A 20,186-nucleotide genomic window follows, 5' to 3' on the forward strand; every position below is an offset into this window, starting at 1 on the left:
TGTCCTTGTGTGCAAACATCATGTGTGTATGTTCTAAACTGGCATGAAGTAAGGGGGCACTATAGTCTGCTAGTCCATGGTCCATCATGACCTTAATCTGGCTCTGTGTGTGCACCTGTGTTCCCATCCATCCACGACACCAACAGATGTATCTAACATTAGCCCTACTTAGAGTAGACCAAACTAAATTAGTGGGACTTATGTTAGACTGACATTGGATATAACCCCAAGTGATTTAACCTTTTCATTCAAATTAAGAAATTAAACAGTCGGAGAGGGATATTAGGAAGTTATTATTGCTGGATCAATTAACAATTATAAGGAGATACTTTATTCTACTTTGAAACAATTCCCATATATGAAATACACATATTATACTAAAAAGCAATATGTTTATGAAAAAAGGCACAGTTAAGCATATAAGAAGCCTTTACATCAATATACAGATAACATTTTCACTCTTGTTTGTCTGAGGCATGCAAAGCATTGGTCTTCTTTTTGTAAACGTTTAGGATTTCTCTCAAGTTAGCCAATGGATCTTTCAACATAAATTCATGAAATTCTCTATCGAAGTTTGTGTTCTGTTCAGTCAGGTACTTCTAGAACAAAAATTATAATAGGTCAGATTACAGTCTAGAACGTGGTTTCAGTTTATCCTTCAAAAGCTGCATATTATAAACATTTGACATTTGTATAAAACAAAAGATGCACTTACAAAATATTGTATGAAAGGAAGATAACATTGTTGAGAACATGGGTCATCTACTTACTAAAATATTTGCTTTGATCTATGCAAGAGCCACATGCAGAAAGTAAGATGATCTTTCATGCATATCACTTGCTGCACCAGTTACTATTAGCATAAATCAGATTAAGATATAATCTGCACTACATTTTTTCCAGTTAGATAACTAAACACAACTAGAGCAGGTTCAAATTTCTGAAGAGTTTTTAGAAGACAAACAGTATGGTTTTAATAAACAGCCATTTTGTTTTCTTTCTGAACTTTCAAAAAGCCTGCCCCCCGCCCCCCCCCCCCCCCCCCCCGTTCAGCTGTGGCCTATTTGCAATCCAGTGTGGGAGGAAAAAGCCGTACCTGCTTCTGTAGTGCAATTGACAGTGTGTCATACAGTTGTGTGGTAGGGCAGGATTACCCATTACCAATCTGGGAGGGAGAATTACCTCTCTGGTCTGCTCCTCCAACATATAAATGAACCCTACCCATGGTACTGACCAGTGCTGTTGCAGTCTGCAAAAAAACCTTAGCCATCTGTGTGGTTGTTGGGCCCTCCGTGGTGAGAGCCTTGCCTTCCTCATAGCAACATATGATTATGACATCACGTGCTCAATAGCTTTGTCACAATCTTGTGTTCAGAGAACTGGAAATATTAGACTGGATCCATTTTTGGGGAGCAGGGCTTATGAGACCCTGAAGCAGGATCCAATTGTGCCTTTGCTGAGGTCTGCTGGTCCTCAGAGTGTGTGGGGTCCCTACTGCTGGCTGTTGTGATGCAACGCTTCTGGGGGCATGCCCCCAAATGAGCAGAAATGCTCGTTTCTGGAAGGAACAAGTCACATTTATGCTTGTTTTGGGGCTTGCCCCTGGAAGCACTACATCATGGCCACCAGCGGTAGAGGCTACCTGCCCCAGGACCAGTGGACTTGGCCACCCACATAAGGGCACCATTGGATCCTGGGAATTGTCAACAAGGTTGCAGCCTACCATGCCTGCTGCACACCCAGGAGGTAGGAAGGGCCCACATGACTAATGCTCACTGTCGTGGGTGCTATACCCTTCATGTTGCCCTAGCAGTTGGACTGGGGCAAAGAATCGGGCAGCAGTCGGGCTGCCCAATGATTAGCTGTAGCAAATAAGGATTATGGCAATTTCCACAAAGCCTGTCTTTGCGTCATTGTTTCCTCTATTTCCCCGAACCAACAAATCTGTGAACGCAAGGCCCTGCCAGCATGGCCAACAGTCAGGAATGATGGGAATTAGAATACAAGACATCTGGAGATCTGTTTTCTGCCCATCACTGTCTTAAACTACACATGGCCTTTCATAAAACATTAATCATTTAAAAAATCACAGATCAAGGTTGCTTTGAGTTCTCAAAATCAAGAATGATAGTTTAAGCTAGTATAGCATGAGTTACCTCTACAGACTCAAGGTGAGTAGCTATGAGTTCTGCAAGATGTTGTACATTTTTATGCACTTTCCGGCTCTCTTCTGATGTTGTCTGCATAACCACTTGGAATCTGGGAAGTAAACACATCATTGCCACAATTTCAACGTCTTAGGCATATTAGAGCTAGATAATGGCCCTGTTTCTTGCACATTTGTTCAATTGTTACTTTACAATGTCTGTAGGTTAAGAACAACTTTAGCATATTTTTAATACACTATGTCTAGTGAAAGAACTGTTAAGAAAACACACATTTAAAACTAAAGTTAAATCCTTGCTACTCCAGAAAACATGTTTTGTGTGGTCAGGTATTTCTCTGTTAAAAGGTGATGTGTGGAGGTAGGAAAATACTGCAGCACTTGCACAGAAAAAGCTTCCTCATATTTATAAATGACAAGGATTATTCAGTAGTGTCTGTATAACTCCCAGCATAATATATTCTAACCTTAACGTTTAATTACATTTGCTCCATCTAATTAAGATTTCTTTAACCCTTTTATTGTGCCATTCACACCCCTTCAAATCACCTCCGTAAACCATGGATGGGCAACATGTGGCTTCCTTGGCAGTTTCTGTGTCCTGTAAGCTACCTTTTAAAGTACCATATTTAGTGATGATGCTACGTACAAATTTATTTGAAAATAAGTCTGATTTGAAAATGGAAGCATATTCAAATAAATGGTTTATGATTGCAACTTTAGAAACTAACATTCTAAATTGGTTGAACATGAAGCAAAAGAGAGAAGTTACAAGACATACAAACAACAGAATCAACAGACATAGTTTTAAAAGCCTAGGATGAATAAGGCAGAATCTCAAAAGCCAAGGCTAAATATTATTCAGCTTACCGGCACTGAAGTTCATGTAGCTCTTCCATAGCTTCACTGACACCTTCATTGACTCCACCATAAAGCAAAGATTTATGTTTCTCCAACAATTCCAGCTCTTTGTTACCTTTCTCTTCTTCCTCCTCAACTTCCTGTGAGAGGTGTATGAATTAGTAATTCATAATATGTAAATGGAATTACATGTTTGTAACATGTACACAGATCCTATCTATTAAAAGAGGAACTTGGATTATGTAGTTGCCTTGTTTAAATCCTGGCATGCTGTTAGTTACACACATTTTGCTTTAAGATAATTACCAGCAAATGACATTAGCTCCCATTGAAGCTCTATATAAATGGAGCTATGAAGGTGCTTGTGGTATCTATTGTGGATGCTTCCAGACAAGACTTTTATTGTGCAATTGCCCTGCCTCATACACAGAATTTTATTGGAGGACTGGATGTTGTCTTCTATTTGCAACCATCCTGTCTTTTCCCACCTTTTCTTCCATCTTTTTTCTTACAAGAGAAAATCCATTAAGGAAGGAATGATAAGAAAGCTTCACAATATATTTTGATCGATAGCATTAGGAGCCATTTGCCTAGAAGCATCCAGAGTCTGAAAGTGGCTATGGCATCTTTCAAAGACAAAAACAAAGGGAAACACTTGTCCTTCACATACAGTTTTATTTTGTACTATCCAGGAAAGCCTGTCACTTGGAGAAGTCAGTTACTCCTCACTTCTCGATAACATCTTTCCCCTAAAAATTACTTTAAAAATATTAATTTACAAATACATGTAAACATATATTTATAAAGTGTGCACCCAATCAACCAGCCAGATTAGAAACATTTCACTTACCTTCATTTTATGCTGACACAAATCTTCAAATTTCTGGGCTTCTTCTCTTAGCATTTTCACATTGCTGTTCTGCTCAGCTTCCATTGTGCTTACCTTAAAGAATGTGCATTTAATTAATACAATAGTGAAAAGGGGATCAAAGTAGCTGGTGTCTCCAACTTTAGCCTTTTTCTTTGGCTATTGGGCAGAATAGAAATGCAATAAATGGCAACCTGTACATAAGTATGTGTTTTGAGGACAGAAATACGATTAGGGAGGACTAGAGATGTGAAGGCCAGGAAAGATTTGGGGAAAAACCCAGGTTTTTTCCATTTCCCCTCGAAGGCTTTTTTGTTTCCCCCCCCCCCCCCAAAATTGGAAAAATTGAAAAAAAAAAAAAAGGATTACGAGATGTTTTATTTTAACATGATGAAAAAAATGTTTAAGACAAGGTGTTCAGATATTTTCTTCTCCAAATTTCTAAAAACTATACAGTATCAGATTATTGCAATGTCTGTGCACCAAGGACAAGCAAGTCCTAGGTTGCAAACTGAGACTACATCTCTCAAATGCAAGAGGAAGATGCATTTCTTCCTCTAGGGGGCACTTCCATGGAAGCAGAGACTGAAACTAATACTGATAGCTATAGGTCAGAAAATGAGTCTGATTAAATTTCATGCATATTCATTGAATCTTGCCCCCTCCCCCCATTTTTCTCAGTTCCTTTTATGGGAATGGGGGCTTTACGTCTTGACACTGGAGGACTAGCGGAGACATAAATAATTTTCTTTGTTACTAATGTTGCTAGTTTCTTCAGTTGTTTTTTAAAATTGTTTTTTGCCTGCTCCTCATAAACTGGCAGAACCAAAGAGGTTCCTTACAGTTCAGGAGCTTGTAGCTCCATTTGTTACCAAAAAAAAGTAAAAAAAGTAAATTAAATTTGTAATAATTGTTTGAATACACTACTTTTAATATACCAAACATAATAATTTTATGCCAAACCAACATGGACATAATTACATTTTATGTTCCTAAAGTAACAAAGTGACTTTCAATCTGTAAAAAGTGCTAATATTGCATTATTTCAATTTTTCTGAAAATTTCCATTTCCCCCTGAAGAAAACCGGTTTTTTTCCATGGCTTCAAAATTTCCAGAAATTTGACATCTCTAGGACAGGAAAAAGAAACACAGGTATGTATATGCTTTGTATTAGAGTTCATTGTGCAGTAGGGCTGAGGTATTTAGACACTCACCTGTTCTAAGGCATCTTCTAAAGCAATTTTTCTCTTTGTAGCATTAGTAATTTCCTCTTCAGTCTGGTTTATAAGATGCTTAAGGGGAGCCTGCAAAGATTATACATATATCACACACACACAAAAAAAGAGTTTGTGTATTCAGAGGCACTGTTACTGTGGTTTTATAGTTTTAAGAAATGAAACATTTTAAATGGAGAGTTCAGACTAAGTGAAAAAGACTTTTCCATAAACTGAGAGAGGATCTCTCATAGGACCCAAATCACTAATGATCTTGAGCATCATTACAGCAAGCAATATCCTGGGGAGACCTGTTTAAAGCACTTGAGACTACTTTGTTAGTCTACTACTTGTTATATCATAACAGGTCAAAAACACACACACAAAAGCAAACATAAGAAGAGCAATGCAGATTGAGACCTAAGACCTATCTTGTTCTACACCCTATTTCTCATAGAAGCCAGCGAGATACCTCAGGGAAACCCACAAACAGAACATGAGGGGATAACCCTCTCTCACTGCTGTTCCCAGCAGCAGGTATTCAAAGGCAAGATGTAGTCATAGCTACCATATTCCAATAGATCTAGATCGCTTAAGCCTATTCTTGTGCATAGGGCCGACAGGCATTGTGACGAGTTGTGCCTAAACTTAATCTTTAAGCAATGTTAAAATCCCTCGTACATTTAAATATTTTAAAACATGTAACTGAAATTCTTCAACGCTCTTTTAAAAATGGAATATCTAGAGTGAAATGTAAACATACACCTACACAAATCTGAGTTCTGTATTTGGCCAGACAATTTGGCCCTGCATCGGGATTAAATTTAATTTCAAAATCATGGCCACCAGAATTCTCTGAACTTTTAGGAATTAGTTTCAGCTTCCGAGCCAGTTTATGGTAGTCTGCCAATTTGGCTTCAATCTGTTAAGGAGAAAAGGAGAAGACAAAGCATAAAGAGGCATAGCTTTAAAACCTTGCAGCTAATAAAATCATACAATTAGACTGAAAGAAAATCTATAATGGCTTCATAGTCATTCATGTTTTCAGAGTATCGGCATGCAAGTTTAGTGGGCTTCCCCCCATCCCTCAAATGTAGGTTTCATACTTGGACATAGAAACACTTTCTATATTATCTTTTAGGGTGTGTGGTTCAGTACTTCAGTAATAATTTAACAGTTACCCAAATCATAGCCTATAGAGGTGCTTTAGCTACAGCAACCAAAAAACAAAAATATGCATCACTGAAGCCTGGCAAAAGGAAAATAACCTGTTCAGCGTCTGTTACCCTTGCGAAACACAAGTAGTAAATACAATTTGTAATTATATGTATCATGTCTTTGGCTGCTTGAAGAACCTTAGAATATGCAACAAAAAGGTCCTCATGAGCAACCAAACACTGTTCTGCAACCAAAATTAACCTCATTTAATTTTATGAAGAATAAAATAGCTGCAACAGAAAGTTAAATGTTTTTGAGGTGGAAACAGTCTTTCATTTCAAAACTTTAGTTTTAGATTCACATACCGCCTCCTTTCCTCTAGCATATTTTAATTCCTCATTCCACAATTGATGTTGCTCTGCCTCTAGTTCCTTGGTTAGCTTATTGGCTGTCTGCTGCAACTCCTCTATTTCACAATTTAGTCTCTCAATATCTGCAGTGGAGTATTTCTGATTATCACAGATGAGTTTCAGATGAGTGTTCTCCTGTTTCAATGCTTCAATTTCCATGGCTAATTTTAAGAGGAACGTATAACACATAGGAAGACAGAATGAAAAACTGAATGTTAGAAACAGTACTGCGGCGAAAAGTATTGAGGAGAAAATATAGCTAATATTGAAATTATCTCACACATATATACACAGTTTGTTTTAGGCCTTACATAACAAGTTCATAAATACTTATATAGTAGACAAGACTTTGGCCATATAGTTTGGAGCCATAAATATTTTATGAACTGTAAAGAGCAAAATACCATTTGATTTTAGTTCTAAATAATCATACGACTAACTTGCCTATGTCTACCCACCCCCAAGTTTATAAACAGCTTTTCTATTTCTATGCAAATCCCTTCTTTGGAAACTTTTTTTAAATTTATTTTTTTACAGTGCATAGTAACTGTTTTCTTTTAGAAAATTCTTGGTTGACAGAGAACGTTGTCCTCACCAGCAGCCTCATGCTCCTCAGTAATGCTCTTTGTTTTTTGACTGATACTGTTTGAGTGTGATTCAAGGTTGGCCACATACACTTCATATTTCTTAACATCTGCCTGCAAAGATGATTTCAGTTTCCGTAGAGTCACTAAACGGTCCTTTTTCATAGAAAAAAAGGAGGGAGATGTCCATTTAGTTAACATTTTGTAATAAAATCAAATTTAAAAAAACTACAGATGCAGGAGCAATCTTCTTGCCAAAACCATTTACAGCCATTTACTAACTGGTTCACTTTCTCTCTCCTTCTCACGTCTTGCAATCTCTTCATTCAGCCTTTTCTCTTCCTCTTCTAGTGCCTCTACACGATTTGCATGTGCATTAAAAAGACTCTCTGAAAGAGAACCAAAACAAGATTCTAGTCATTCAACACATTAGTTATACTGAATAAAGAGGCTCAGAGGAATAAATGTTAGGAAGCAAGTTTACAAGCCACCCCATGGAAGCTACTGTCATAAATCCACCATACATTTAACATAACGTTATTTAACTGCAAAACAATTACCTTATATTTTATCTTGGGCAATTTGTAGCTGCTTTAAATGAAATAAAAATTAAGGGTGTTTAAAAGTCAAATTTAAACTGACAACACTGATAGTTTTCATTTATTTATACAGAAAGTTTATACCCTACCTTTCTTCCATCATAGACGCAAAGATGGTTACATGGGGTTTCCCAGGCGGTCTCCCAACCAGGCATTAATAATAATAATAATAATAATAATAATAATAATAATAATAATATATTTATTTATTTGTTACCCGCCTCTCCCTCTGGATCGAGGCGGGGTACAACACAATTAAAAACAACATAAAATACATAAAACTAATTCAAACATTAAAACCAGTACAGACTTAAACTTGTTTAGCTCTAGAAAGGTGGCAGCATCACATGCCTTCAGACCATGTTCTGAGATTATTTTTGGTTCATTAAGGTCAAAGTGTTTCTTAATGATACGACTAGAATAAAATTTCTAATCAGTGGAAAGAGACCTTGTGCTACCAGGCATAAGGAAAACTAAGCAGATAACATGTACGGAAACAGCAAGAAGAGGTTAGGCCAGATTTCAAGGAAAGTTAGAAAAGGCAGCAAGTATGTGAGAGTAAGTCAAGTCAAGTGACAAACTTACACTATTTTGTCACATATTTCTTTGCTGCTAGAACATACTGCTGCACTCAATAATTGACTGAAGCCATTTGAGTGATCCTATGGGGATGGCCAGAAGCCCTCGAGCTCGGAGGCTTAAGCCATCCAATGCAAAGCAGGAGAAGCAGTGGAGGCAATCTTTGCCTCTGTGCTCCCTCTGCTCTGTATTTTAGCTAGACGGGTGTTTTTGCTCATCTAGCTGAGGAGTTGGGGAGGGCGGGGCTGGGAAAAATTCATAGTCCCACTTCCCAAGTCCCCTCTCCACCCATGGGAACACCCCCTTTCTGTCCTTGGGGAGGCTGATGGCGCGGTTCTTTTCGCACTAGCAGCAAGGGGGTGGGGAGTCTGGGCTCCTAGGTCTGAGGTCGAAGTGCTGTCTCTGACCTTGGATCCAGGAATCTGAAATATCCTATGGCCACTCATGTCTGGCTAGAGAATACTTTTTTTCTGTCTAAAGAGACATAGAATCGTGTCCTTACACTACCACCTTTAGAGAATATCAAAAATATAATTTAATCAAGCATCACTTATTCTGATCCACATTTTCTGCACATATAGTCGATGCAGTAGCATGGACCTGGATTTATAACCCATTGCCCCTTAATCATATTTAATATTAAAGGCCTGTAATGTCTTGACCAAGTTGCCCCACATTTGATTTAAAAGCTAAACCAAGACTTAGAAAGGCTTACAGAACACTGAAACTGGAGTTTTCAAACACAATATATATAATTCCATCAGTTTAAAGACTACTTACCATATAAAATATCTCAAAGTGGTTTACAAAACAAAAAAACAATCAAATAAAGCATATCAAGACGCACATGTTCACAACACTTATAACTATAGAACTAAAAATCCGCTAACATTTACTTTAGCTAAAGATACTGTTTGTTAAAGATACCCTAGATGTAATAATAGGTAGCACTAATGAGATAGTTGAATATTCACAAGTTATTGTTTTTGTCTATATGACCTCTAGAAAGACCCACACTGAAAAAGCCCTCCTTGGCCCCCACTGTATTGGATAACTACCGGCCAGTCTCCAACATCCCATTTTTGGGCAAGGTATTGGAGTGTGTGGTGGCCTCCCAACTCCAGGGATTCCTGGAAGAGACGGATTTTCTAGATCCATTTCAATCTGGCTTCAGGCCTGGTTATGGGACAGAAACAGCTTTGGTCACCTTGGTGGATGATCTTCACTGGGAACTGGACAGGGGAAGTGTGTCTCTGCTGGTTCTGCTGGGCCTCTCAGCGGCGTTCGATACCATCAACCATGGTGTCCTTCTGGACCACCTTGCTGGGATGGGTCTTGGAGGCACTGTTTTACAGTGGGTCCATTCCTTCCTGGATGGACGGACCCAGAAGGTGGTACTCGGGGACTCCTGTTCGACTCCTTGGCCATTGGCCTGTGGAGTCCCTCAGGGCTCTGTTTTGTCCCCCATGCTATTTAACATATACATGAAACCATTGGGAGAGGTTATCCGGAGTTGTGGGTGTGGTTCCACCAGTACGCTGATGACACCCAACTCTACTACTCCTTTCTACCCAATTCCAAGGAAGCAATTTCTGTGCTAAACTGGTGTTTGTTGGCAGTAATGGATTGGATGAGGGCGAACAAATTGAAGCTTTATCCAGATAAGACAGAAGTGCTCCTGGTCAGTTGAAAGGATTCAGCTTGTGTTGGATGGGGTTACACTCCTCCTGAAGACACAGGTCCGCAGCTTGGATTCAGCTCTGAGCCTGGATGCCCAGGTTTCGGCGGCGGCCAGGAGTGCATTTGCACAGTTAAAGCTAGTGCGCTAGCTGCACCCGTTCCTAGAGATGTCGGACCTGGCCACGGTGACACATGCCTTAGTTACATCCCGATTGGATTACTGTAACACACTCTACGTGGGGCTGCCTTTGAAGAGTGTTCAGAAACTCTAGCTGCTTCAAAGAGCTGCAGCCAGATTGTTGACCGGGGCTGGTTACAGGGAGCACACAACTCCCCTGTTAAAACAGCTCCACTGGCTTCCAGTCTGTTTCCGGGCACAATTCAAAGTTCTGGTTATGACCTATAAAGCCCTATATGGCTTGGGTCCAGGTTATTTGAAAGAACGTATTCTCCCTTATGAGCCTGCCCGTGCTTTAAGATCTTCTGGAGAAGCCCTTCTTTCAGTCCCACCATCTTCACAGGTGCGCTTGGGGGGAACATGGGAGAGGGCCTTCTCGGTGGCTGCTCCGGTGCTCTGGAACTCTCTTCCCGGGGAAGCTAGGCTGACTCCCTTCTTGATGGGTTTTCGGAAGCAGGCTAAAACTTTTTTGTTCCAGCAGGTCTTTGGAGAATAATCTGGCCCTCCATCTATGTTAATGTCTTATAATTTTGTTGTGTATTTTAAATGTTTATGGTTTTGTCCCCCCCCCCCCCCATGTATGTTTTAAACTTTGTAAGGCCGCCTTGAGGCCCAGCATTGGGCAAAAGGCTGGATACAAATAATAATAATAATAATAATAATAATAATAATAATAATAATAATAGAAACCAAATCTAAGTATCGATTGATAGAAACCAAGAAAAGAGAGCTAGGTAAAGTGTGTAGATTTTGAGACATACTACCATTACTTTAATTCAACTGAAGAAGCATGCTTCAACAAACTTACTATGGTGTAACAAGAAAAAATCTATTGAAGAAGCTACAGAAAAGTAAGTGGTAAAGGAACTACAAGATTAACAATGAAAACCCATTAATTCTACTAGGTTTTAAAATGAAAACCACTTACTTAATTTGGAGTGTATTTCAGCATCAAATTCTTCAAACGTGTCTCCTCCCCTCATAAAATGGTCATAACACTTTGCAGTATAGTCTAAAAAGAGCTGTGGGCAAAATGATACTAGTCACTCTAAGGATTATTTTTGAAGGTGTATAAGCTAACTAGCATTCTATTACAACTTAAGTTTGCAAAATAACAAAGTTATACTTTTAAGAGACTAAAGTTGGAGACCATGCTTTCTCTCAGGATTTGGTAGAATCAGCTGAGTTTTGACCAGAGCTGAAATGGAATTTTATGCAATACAAAATCTTAAAACTTGCTTTTGTATTTTGAGGGATACTAACAACATAATCCTACACTCCAGCTACACAGGCTGGAACAATCTACATCAAATACACCAGTGCTAGAGTCTACACCACTGGAACATTATGCCAGTGTATGGAGTGGGCAAAAAGGGTTTGCACTAGTACTTCTCAGTTACTGTGAAATCCTTAGAACATCTCAGCTGCTGAGCTCTCACACCAATGGGTGGTAAGGCATCCTTATTGTGTCCTTGGAGTAATGACTTCTGTGGTAAGGTATGGGCAATGTTCTGGCACAGACTCTCTAACACCATGCAGCTATTCCTTCCATGCCTGGCTGATTCAGGGAAAGCTTCAGTATGCAGCTCCTCAATTGCCATGGATACTGGTGGAGTTGTAAACCCTGACCATGCTACACGGATGCTATACTGGCAAAAGCTGGCTACTAGCATGGAGGGCTCATTTAATTGCCTTGAATAAGACTTACAGAACAATTTTGAGACTTGAAAAATTTAAACTCTTTGCAGTAGAGGTGGGGAGGTCTGTGGCATTCATTGTAGATAATATTGTTTAAAAATGCCTAGAATTTGCTCGAGCTTCTTCCGTTTCTTTTAGCTCTTAATTTCACCTTCCCTTTTCAAATACGTTTCTTGCACTAGGGTTACAAAGGAAGGCTTGCATGCCATAACCTTGAGGTACTCCTATAACAAACACTACCTAATAAGAAGTCTGGTATCTTAAACAATAGACTAAAACATGAGTGGGCAACTTGCAGGCTTCAGATTACAAAAGCAATCAGCTCTGGCAAGAGTGATCTGCCTTTCATGGACAGGAAAGAAAAGGGAGTGAAGAAAAAGGAAGGGCAGAAGGAGAAAAAAGGTGTGGTATGCTCACTTTAGCTCCTCCCACTGCCGGCATGCAGCCCCTCACAGAATACAATGCAGCCATTGAAAGAAAAAAAGTTTCCTCACCCTAGAATAAAACCTACCAACTAAAAATGGCTATTTGGAACAAAAAACAAAAATACATTCCTATGCCTATTAAAAAAATATTCTAAACAGTAACAATGAATTCCATTACCAGCAAGCACAAAGTGGCCTTGCTAATTAGCAGCAGCAATGGAATAAGGACTTTAAATTTGTTTTAAAGGGAGTCAGGACAAGTTCTCAGTCCCTGCTGTTGGTAGGAACAGAGTGAGACACCCTCTAGTCTAGATGGTAATCAGCAGGTAGCAGAGCTCTTCCTGTGGAAATAACTTGTGACAATGAGGAAATAACCTTTAGGGATGGCACAACAGTTGAAGTCGGGGAATATGATGGGAATTTTGTTGTATCTGGTAAGCAGAAGGTTTTGGAGAAATGGTAAATGTATTTATTCCTGAAAACGCAATGTGCAAGCCTTGAATTTGCATGTGACACTAGCTAAAGCTTGCAGATATATGCTGATAACAGTCCATGATATCATTTAAGTTAGTTTACATTCAATTCTCTGGAATTCACTAGAAAGTTAGAGTTAAATAATAAAAAAAAGGATTTAAAAAATCTAAAGCATGGCTTTTTTGTACTAGCTTACAAAAGAGTATACTCTATAATTTTGTGAGATGTTGTTACGATACCTTGTTATGTACAATTCCATCGTCATTCTCTCCCAAGGTCTGTCCTTCATCAAATGACGGTGGATTTTCTTTCATAGAATAAAACAACTGAATACAACACAGAAGATAATATATTACTGTGTATAAATTAGTAATATCCCATAGAATGTAGCTGTATAAAGATGATAGCTAGTTCCTATTCTAGACCAGTACACTTCAAGAATGAACGTAAGAAGTAACTTGCTTTAAGAAGGTTCTCTTAATAACAATGACTGTTCAGATAACACGCTAAGCCATGGTGTTTAAGCATTTGGAACTAAACGTTATGGCTTAGTGTGTTGTGTGAATCATTCCTAACCATGGCTTAGTGTGTAGTCTGAAAAGGCCCAGTGAAGCTACACAAATTTGTTAACATATTTACCAAATTAGAAGCTGCAAAAAAAGTGCACAGTTAAACTAGGAAATTCCATACCACAAGAGGTAGTCACAGCCACCAATTTGGATGGCTTTAAAAGGGGATTTGGCAAATGCATGGAGGACAATGGCCACTAGTTCTGACTGCTATATGCTACTTCCAATATCAGATGCAGTATTTCAATCACCAGGGAATCTGAGCAGAAGGGTGTTATCACATTCAAGCCCTACTTGTGGGTCTTCCACAAGTAGCAGGTTGGCCACTGTGTGAACACAATGCTGGACTAAGTCTGACCAAGCATGGCTTTTCTTATAAAGTTGTAATATTATACAGATAAGACTGCTTGTTCTAAGCTTTTCTAACATCCTCAAAAGACAAAGTAGTTCTAGATGTTTAAGTTGCAATAATTTGGCCACTATATTTTGAACAACTGAGTCCAAAAAGATATATGTATTGTAATAATAATAATAATAATAATAATAATAATAATAATAATAATAATAATAATTTTATTTGTTACCCACCTCTCCCTCTGGATCAAGGCAGGGTACAACACAAATAAAAACATCATAAAATACATACAACTAATTAAAACATTTAAAATTAGTTTAGCTAACAGATATAAAGTGTTCAGCGAAGATTTCCATAAATGGGTCTTGTGCTATATATTTGCAAACAATTACAAAAATAATGAGATATTCTGGCAGTTTTGATACCTTGAAGCAATCTACCAGCCAGACCAATGCTGCTACAACCTGAGGCCATGTGTGTGGTGCTCCCACAGTGTACATAGAGCTTTTTGACAATGCAAAAGGATATCTATAAGAACAATACAAAGTTATGGTAAGATACCTTAATTTTTTAACATTACAAAGTATACGCACAATTTAAGACTCAAGTAAGCAAGTATAGACAGATACGAAGAGAAAATGCACATTTATTTTTAAGTATAAATCAAAACATTTCTCCCCAGGGCTGGCTCAAGGCATTTTCTACCTGAAGCGAAATAGCAAATGGTTCCCCTACCCACAGTTAAGGTGCATAGTACCCAAAGCTGGCCAACTTGTTCTGGCAGGCGAGACAGAAAATCCCACAGGCACTTCTCTCTGGCAGCAAAGACACATTAATAATCAAATAAGTATTTCAAGTTTGTCAAACTGGAGAGATAAAGAATTGATTTGTGCCAGACTTCAAGGAAGAAGGAGAGACATGCCCATTTGGGGGAAGGGAGGGTGGGAGCCCAGATGCACAGAGCAGGGGTTGTTGGAGCAGCTAAACCAAAACCCAGATTCAGAGGAACAAAACGTTGAGAGATGGAGAGAAAAGCAAACAATAAACATCTCAGATGCATGTAGAAATCAAATTTAGAGAAAAGGAGAGTTGGAGATAAGGGAAGGGGGCAGTAAATATAAATAAAAAACACAGAAATAAATGGAGAGCTGTAGAGAAGAGTAGAATAGAAGGCACAGATAAATGGGATGGGAGAACAGCAGGAAAACATCCCAAGTGCAGAAAACAGGAGGGTTGGGGGAGAGGACAAAAATAAATAAATTAGAATCTCAGGTATATAGATAACTGGAGAATTGGAGAGAAGGGGAGATGCGGGGGGGGGGGGAATCCCAGATGCAGAGAGTTGGGGAGAAGAGAAAGGGGAATAAACAGAAATAGTAGATGCCCAGATAAATAGTGTTGAAGAGAAGAGGATACAGCAAAATAATCCACCATCCCAGTCACACAGATAAATAGAAGGGGTAAACAGAAGGAAAAAAATCACAGATGCACAAGGAAAGGGAGAGTTGGGGAATGGAAGAGAGGGCAGCAAAATAATAATAATAAAAAAGAAAATACCAGAAGCAGATATAATGGAGAGAAAAAAGGATTGGGGAGAAATGGGATAGGGTAGAAGCAAGAAACCCTCGATATACATAGAAACATGTTGAGTTGGAAAGAAATGAAGATTTGGAGAAAAGGGAAGGCAGCTCAGGGAAAAAGCCAAAATGAAAAAATGAAAATAGCAACAAGGCAGAGATGTAGTTGGGCAGACTGAGTGCTGAAGAAAGCCATAGAGAACTGTGAGGCCAATGGAAGAGATAGGGCTGGGAGGCTATGCACCAGACTGAAAGGCCCTGTGGGCTGGAGGTTTCTCTGCCTCTGAAGCCTAGATTTTAGTCTTACCTCTTAATTATCCATCTGACCCTAACAAACCTAACTATCTTTTTACATGATGTGGTGGTGGCCCTGCATCGTGTGCTCTTTCTCACATTCTGTGAAAGAGGATGGGAGGAATGACTCCTCTCCTGATCCCCGCCCTTCTCCCACATGCAGACTTGCAGCTGCATGGAGTAGTATCTCAGTGGAGCAATGGGGATAGAAGATGGCAGCAAATGGAACTCAGTCGGGTTTCTCTTTCTCTGGGATTGAAGTACACCATTCTTCAGTCTAATTAGGGAAACCCAGCTAGGCTGGGCACCCCACAGCTGCTGGAAGGCATCCTCCTTGTCATCTGCTGCCTGAGGCAAGGGATTCACTCTGCCTCATGGTAGGGCTGGCCTGCTTTCCTCACCCCAAAGAGTATATATTCAAGATTGCATAATTACACTTTAACCATTTCTTGCTACAAATAAACAGTAAAGGAGGGACATTTTTCAGAATTTGTGATGAATATCTATGGAGTGACAATGCCAAGATGAGGAAGGCTACATTCCTATTCTACTTACCTGGTAGTAAGCCTCACTGAGCATGTAAAGAATTGAACTGTTAGTAGTTTAGGAGTAATGAGCCAGTGGAGTATAGCAATAATCATTTGAGATTAATCAGTCCGAAATATAAGAGCACTTTTGGGAATAGGTATTATGATATATTCAGAGTCTTTGTATTTGCCTGTATATCCTAAAAACTGTGAAAGTTAGAAAAAAAATTGAATACTGTGATTAAGGAGAAAATATCCCTTATTTAGGAGCTAGCTCAATTGTTGTTTACAATGTCTAAATATTGTTTACAATTTTGTTTACAACAATGTTGTTTACAACAAATATTGTTTACAATGTCTAAAATGTACTCTGAGTTCTTGAAATGATTCTTCCAAAAAGTATTCTAAGCCACATAGCATTTCTTTTTTTTTAACTGAAAAAAGGCATATTGTCCTGTTACTTACCCAAGCCCTTTAAAAATTCTTGGGATCTCTTCTTCAAATTTAGAACTGGGAAGCTCATAAGATGGGCAAAAGAGTTCATAAATAAAAGAGAAGATTTTCACGAAGTCCTTGACAGATGGAGTCTGGAGTGACTTCACAGAGACAGTAGGACCATATCCATGCATTATAAGAAACTGAGAAAAGAGAGATGTATTTCTATCAAGTATGATGGATTACATGTCAATTTACAGAGCATTATGTAACCATATATGATCCAAATGAGCACCATCATCCAGTTAAATAAATCTTAGTTGATTAATCATAGAAATTTAACTGAATAAGTTCACATATATTTGCATGAGTAAGAACATACTCTCTTTTTAGATGATGAACAAGTCACAGAGACTACCATCTAAGAACAGACATTCCTACTTGCGTGACAAACAGGAATAGTGCCTAGCACCTGTGGTTTTCAAACAAATATATATTAAGATAATTAACACCTTTGTAAAAGTCTGCTGCAGACTTATTTATTTAGGGCTTTCCCTCACCTTTTAATCTTAAAAGGACGTATCAGGAAGCACAAGGTTTTTAATCAATCTAACCAAGTAAAATTAAGCAAACATTGCAGCGCCAGTCCAAATGCAAGTAGTTTACAAACTTTGCATACATCACAGAGTTGACGGATACATTGCTGAATAAATGCTTTGTCATGAAGTGGCCTAGGTTCTTTGATCTTCTCCATACTTCCAAATGCACCATACTGGCTGTTTCGTAAGCTTCCAGGGCCACTGGTTCTAGAATTAAGGCGGAAAAATGACAATCTCAGATTAGCTGCAGAATTCTTAAGTGCTTCATTATAGAAACAATATTACTTGGACATAGGAAAAACACATTAAGTCAGATTTACAAATATGAGCAAAAAGAATGTCTGTCAGACCTGTCACATCACAGTATTCCATCTGGGTAATAAAAGCATGGTGTGGGACTTTCCTAATACTTCAGAGCTGTGAGAGCATTTGCTCTTTCCAGCCCAATGAAAAGTGCTATACTGCTCTTATTTTTTATTTATTGCATTTCTATACTGCCCAATAGCCGAAGCTCTCTTCCCTGGTTTGAAAAATAAACAACACAGAGCTCTCCTAGATGCTGGAAACAGCAATCTAGAGTTACACTGCTCCAGCCTTCTAGATAGTTATCTTGCTTAAATAGCCACATGCCCATTTTCTCCTGACCAAATTCTGCCAACTGAAAGCAACTTTCAAACATTGCTGTCACTGTGGGCACAATCCAATGGACACTTACACTCCCACCAATTCCGTTGCACAAGTGCCCCCCGCTATTTGTGCAATGGCAGTTTAGCATTTTGGGGGCAACTTGAATGAACGGCAACATTTGTTTCTCTGCCAACCTGCCTCCTTCCAGAAATGAGTCTTTTCACTCATTTTGGGGCTTCGACTAGGAAAGGCTAAATCTCCCTTGTGTAAATGGTGGGTCCTGCTTGCACAATGAAATTAGCGGGATCCATCATTTTCGGAAAGGTATTGGTGAGGGTGTATGTGCCCTGTTGGATTCTGCCTTGTGCTTCTTTACCTTTTCCCAAAATAGCTGGTTTTCCTTTCCGATGTCCCTGGTGCGTACTTCCCCACACTCTGCTTTCCCCCAGTTGTCCTCCTGTCTTGCCTTGAAAAGAAGAAAATATTGATTTTTACAAGTCACAAAGAACATTGAGTTGTATCAAATGTCATTCTGTAGCACAAATGATGTTGTGCTAGCAGAAACCAAGTTCACAAGGGGAGAATCCAATGAAAGTTCTATTTGAGCAAATGGTTGCATAGCTACTTGCAGATCTTAGTTCCCTTGTGCAGTGGGTTAAGACAGTGGAGCTTCGCAAGCACAGCTCTTTCTTCCAATAACACTATGTTAGATTTAGGTCAAGGTGTCTTTACGTTCCATTTAATAAATCATCTGTTACTGCTATCAAGCTATGGAAGATGTTAATGTTTATGTGTATGCATAATTATTCTTTTTCCTTTAAGAGATTGTCTAGTAGTGTGATCTACTCTTTCATTACATACACATTACATACATTAAGTACAAAATGAGAAACTAAATCACACTTCAATTTCTATATGCTCTTATTTCAAGAAGTAAACTTAATTTTTATGTACCCAAGACTTGATATGAAATATATATAGCATCTTTAGGAATTGAATCAAAATAAACACCAAACAGCACTCCCATTTCCAAATTGTGTGCTTTGGAAACAGTATGAAGCCCCGTCACAACAGAAGTTATATATCTTACGTCTGGGGTGTATGGAGTCCAGCCTTGTTTGTGTCATGAACCCTGAGAGGCTGGATGGACTGCCGGCAACTGATGCGACTGGTACTTGAACTGCGCCTCATCGTTCTCTGGTGAACTGCAATGCAAGTGGAGACAATGGCCTTGAGGCAAGCCCACTAAAAGAGCAAGAATACTGACCTGTGAGCTGTAGAAGGGGGTGGGGGGAAGGGAGGATAAGAACTAAGCAAGCCCACCATGGCGCCTTCTCCTCTGCGACTAGTGAGGGGCCTAACAGACACCCTTGCTTCCTTCCTTGACAGGAAAACTAGCCTAAGAAAAAGTCTAGTAAAAGGGGAGGAGAAAGTATGAGAAAGACGAGACAGCAGCAGTGGGCGTTGAGCCTCAGCCTCGATTTGACAGAACTCCAGGGAAACCTTGTGAGAGGAGCACTGCCCGGGTTCCTCACCAGTGTCCAAACAGACAGTAGTTAAATCCATATCTAGCAGCTATATTGTTTTTTTAAAACGAAACTCTAGAGTATTATTATTTATTTATATAGCACCATCAATGTACATGGTGCTGTACAGAGTAAAACAGGGAACCTGATCTGGATCGTATAAGTCCCCTACTCCACCCGTCCCCTACCAGCTAGTGTCCCTAGCCAGAGGGGCAGCTACTAAATGTGGATTTAAAGCAACCACTGTTTTAACCCGACAGCGAGTCGGGGAATGCTTTGGGTTCTTGCGGCTGCAGCCCTATATGCACTTACCTGGGAATAAGGCCGACTGAACTGTCAAAGCGGTCTAGCAATGCGCAGTTACGGCAGCTTCCCTCCCAGCCAGAGGAGGGGAGAAAGCGCTCCAGCCCCCCTCAGCTGAAAAAGGGACGGAGGGAAGACGGCTTCAGGACTCGCCCCCGCGAAGAACGGCAGAAGAGCCCAATGGCTGGCTGAGCGCTTCCCGAGGGCACCAGAACAACGCGCCTACCACCGCCGCCGCCTTCTTCCCGCGCAGAAAGGGCTGAGGAAAAGGACTCGACAATCGCCCGCAACGAAGCACTCGGAGACGTCCGAAGCCGCTTCCCTCAGGAGCTCCCTCGCGTCGCCCTTCCCCGCCCTTTCACCATCTATCGCGGTAACGGGTGTCGCTTGTTTTCAAAATCACCCGCCAGTCACAACGTCAGCAGTGACGCAGTCGTTATCCTACCGGGGAGAAGACATCACTTCCCTCAGAAACCGGAAG

At 39.7% G+C, this 20,186-nt stretch overlaps 1 protein-coding gene across 1 annotated transcript; it reads right to left on the reverse strand.

The window, feature by feature from the left end:
* Positions 1-341: 341 nt before the first annotated feature.
* Positions 342-19,078, reverse strand: NDC80 (NDC80 kinetochore complex component). Its single transcript, XM_063129818.1, has 16 exons — positions 18,967-19,078; positions 18,253-18,333; positions 17,330-17,456; positions 16,681-16,853; positions 14,243-14,345; positions 13,133-13,219; positions 11,225-11,318; positions 7,543-7,649; positions 7,272-7,416; positions 6,632-6,837; positions 5,878-6,030; positions 5,109-5,198; positions 3,876-3,968; positions 3,035-3,165; positions 2,157-2,259; positions 342-599 (listed from the first exon to the last, which is right to left on the reverse strand). The coding sequence occupies exons 1-16, from the start codon at positions 19,065-19,067 to the stop codon at positions 456-458; spliced, it is 1,938 nt and encodes a 645-aa protein (XP_062985888.1). The 5' UTR covers positions 19,068-19,078; the 3' UTR covers positions 342-455.
* Positions 19,079-20,186: the final 1,108 nt, after the last annotated feature.

The sequence above is a fragment of the Elgaria multicarinata genome, chromosome 7 (genome assembly GCF_023053635.1).
Source record: "Elgaria multicarinata webbii isolate HBS135686 ecotype San Diego chromosome 7, rElgMul1.1.pri, whole genome shotgun sequence".
Classification (NCBI taxonomy): Eukaryota; Metazoa; Chordata; class Lepidosauria; order Squamata; family Anguidae; genus Elgaria; species Elgaria multicarinata.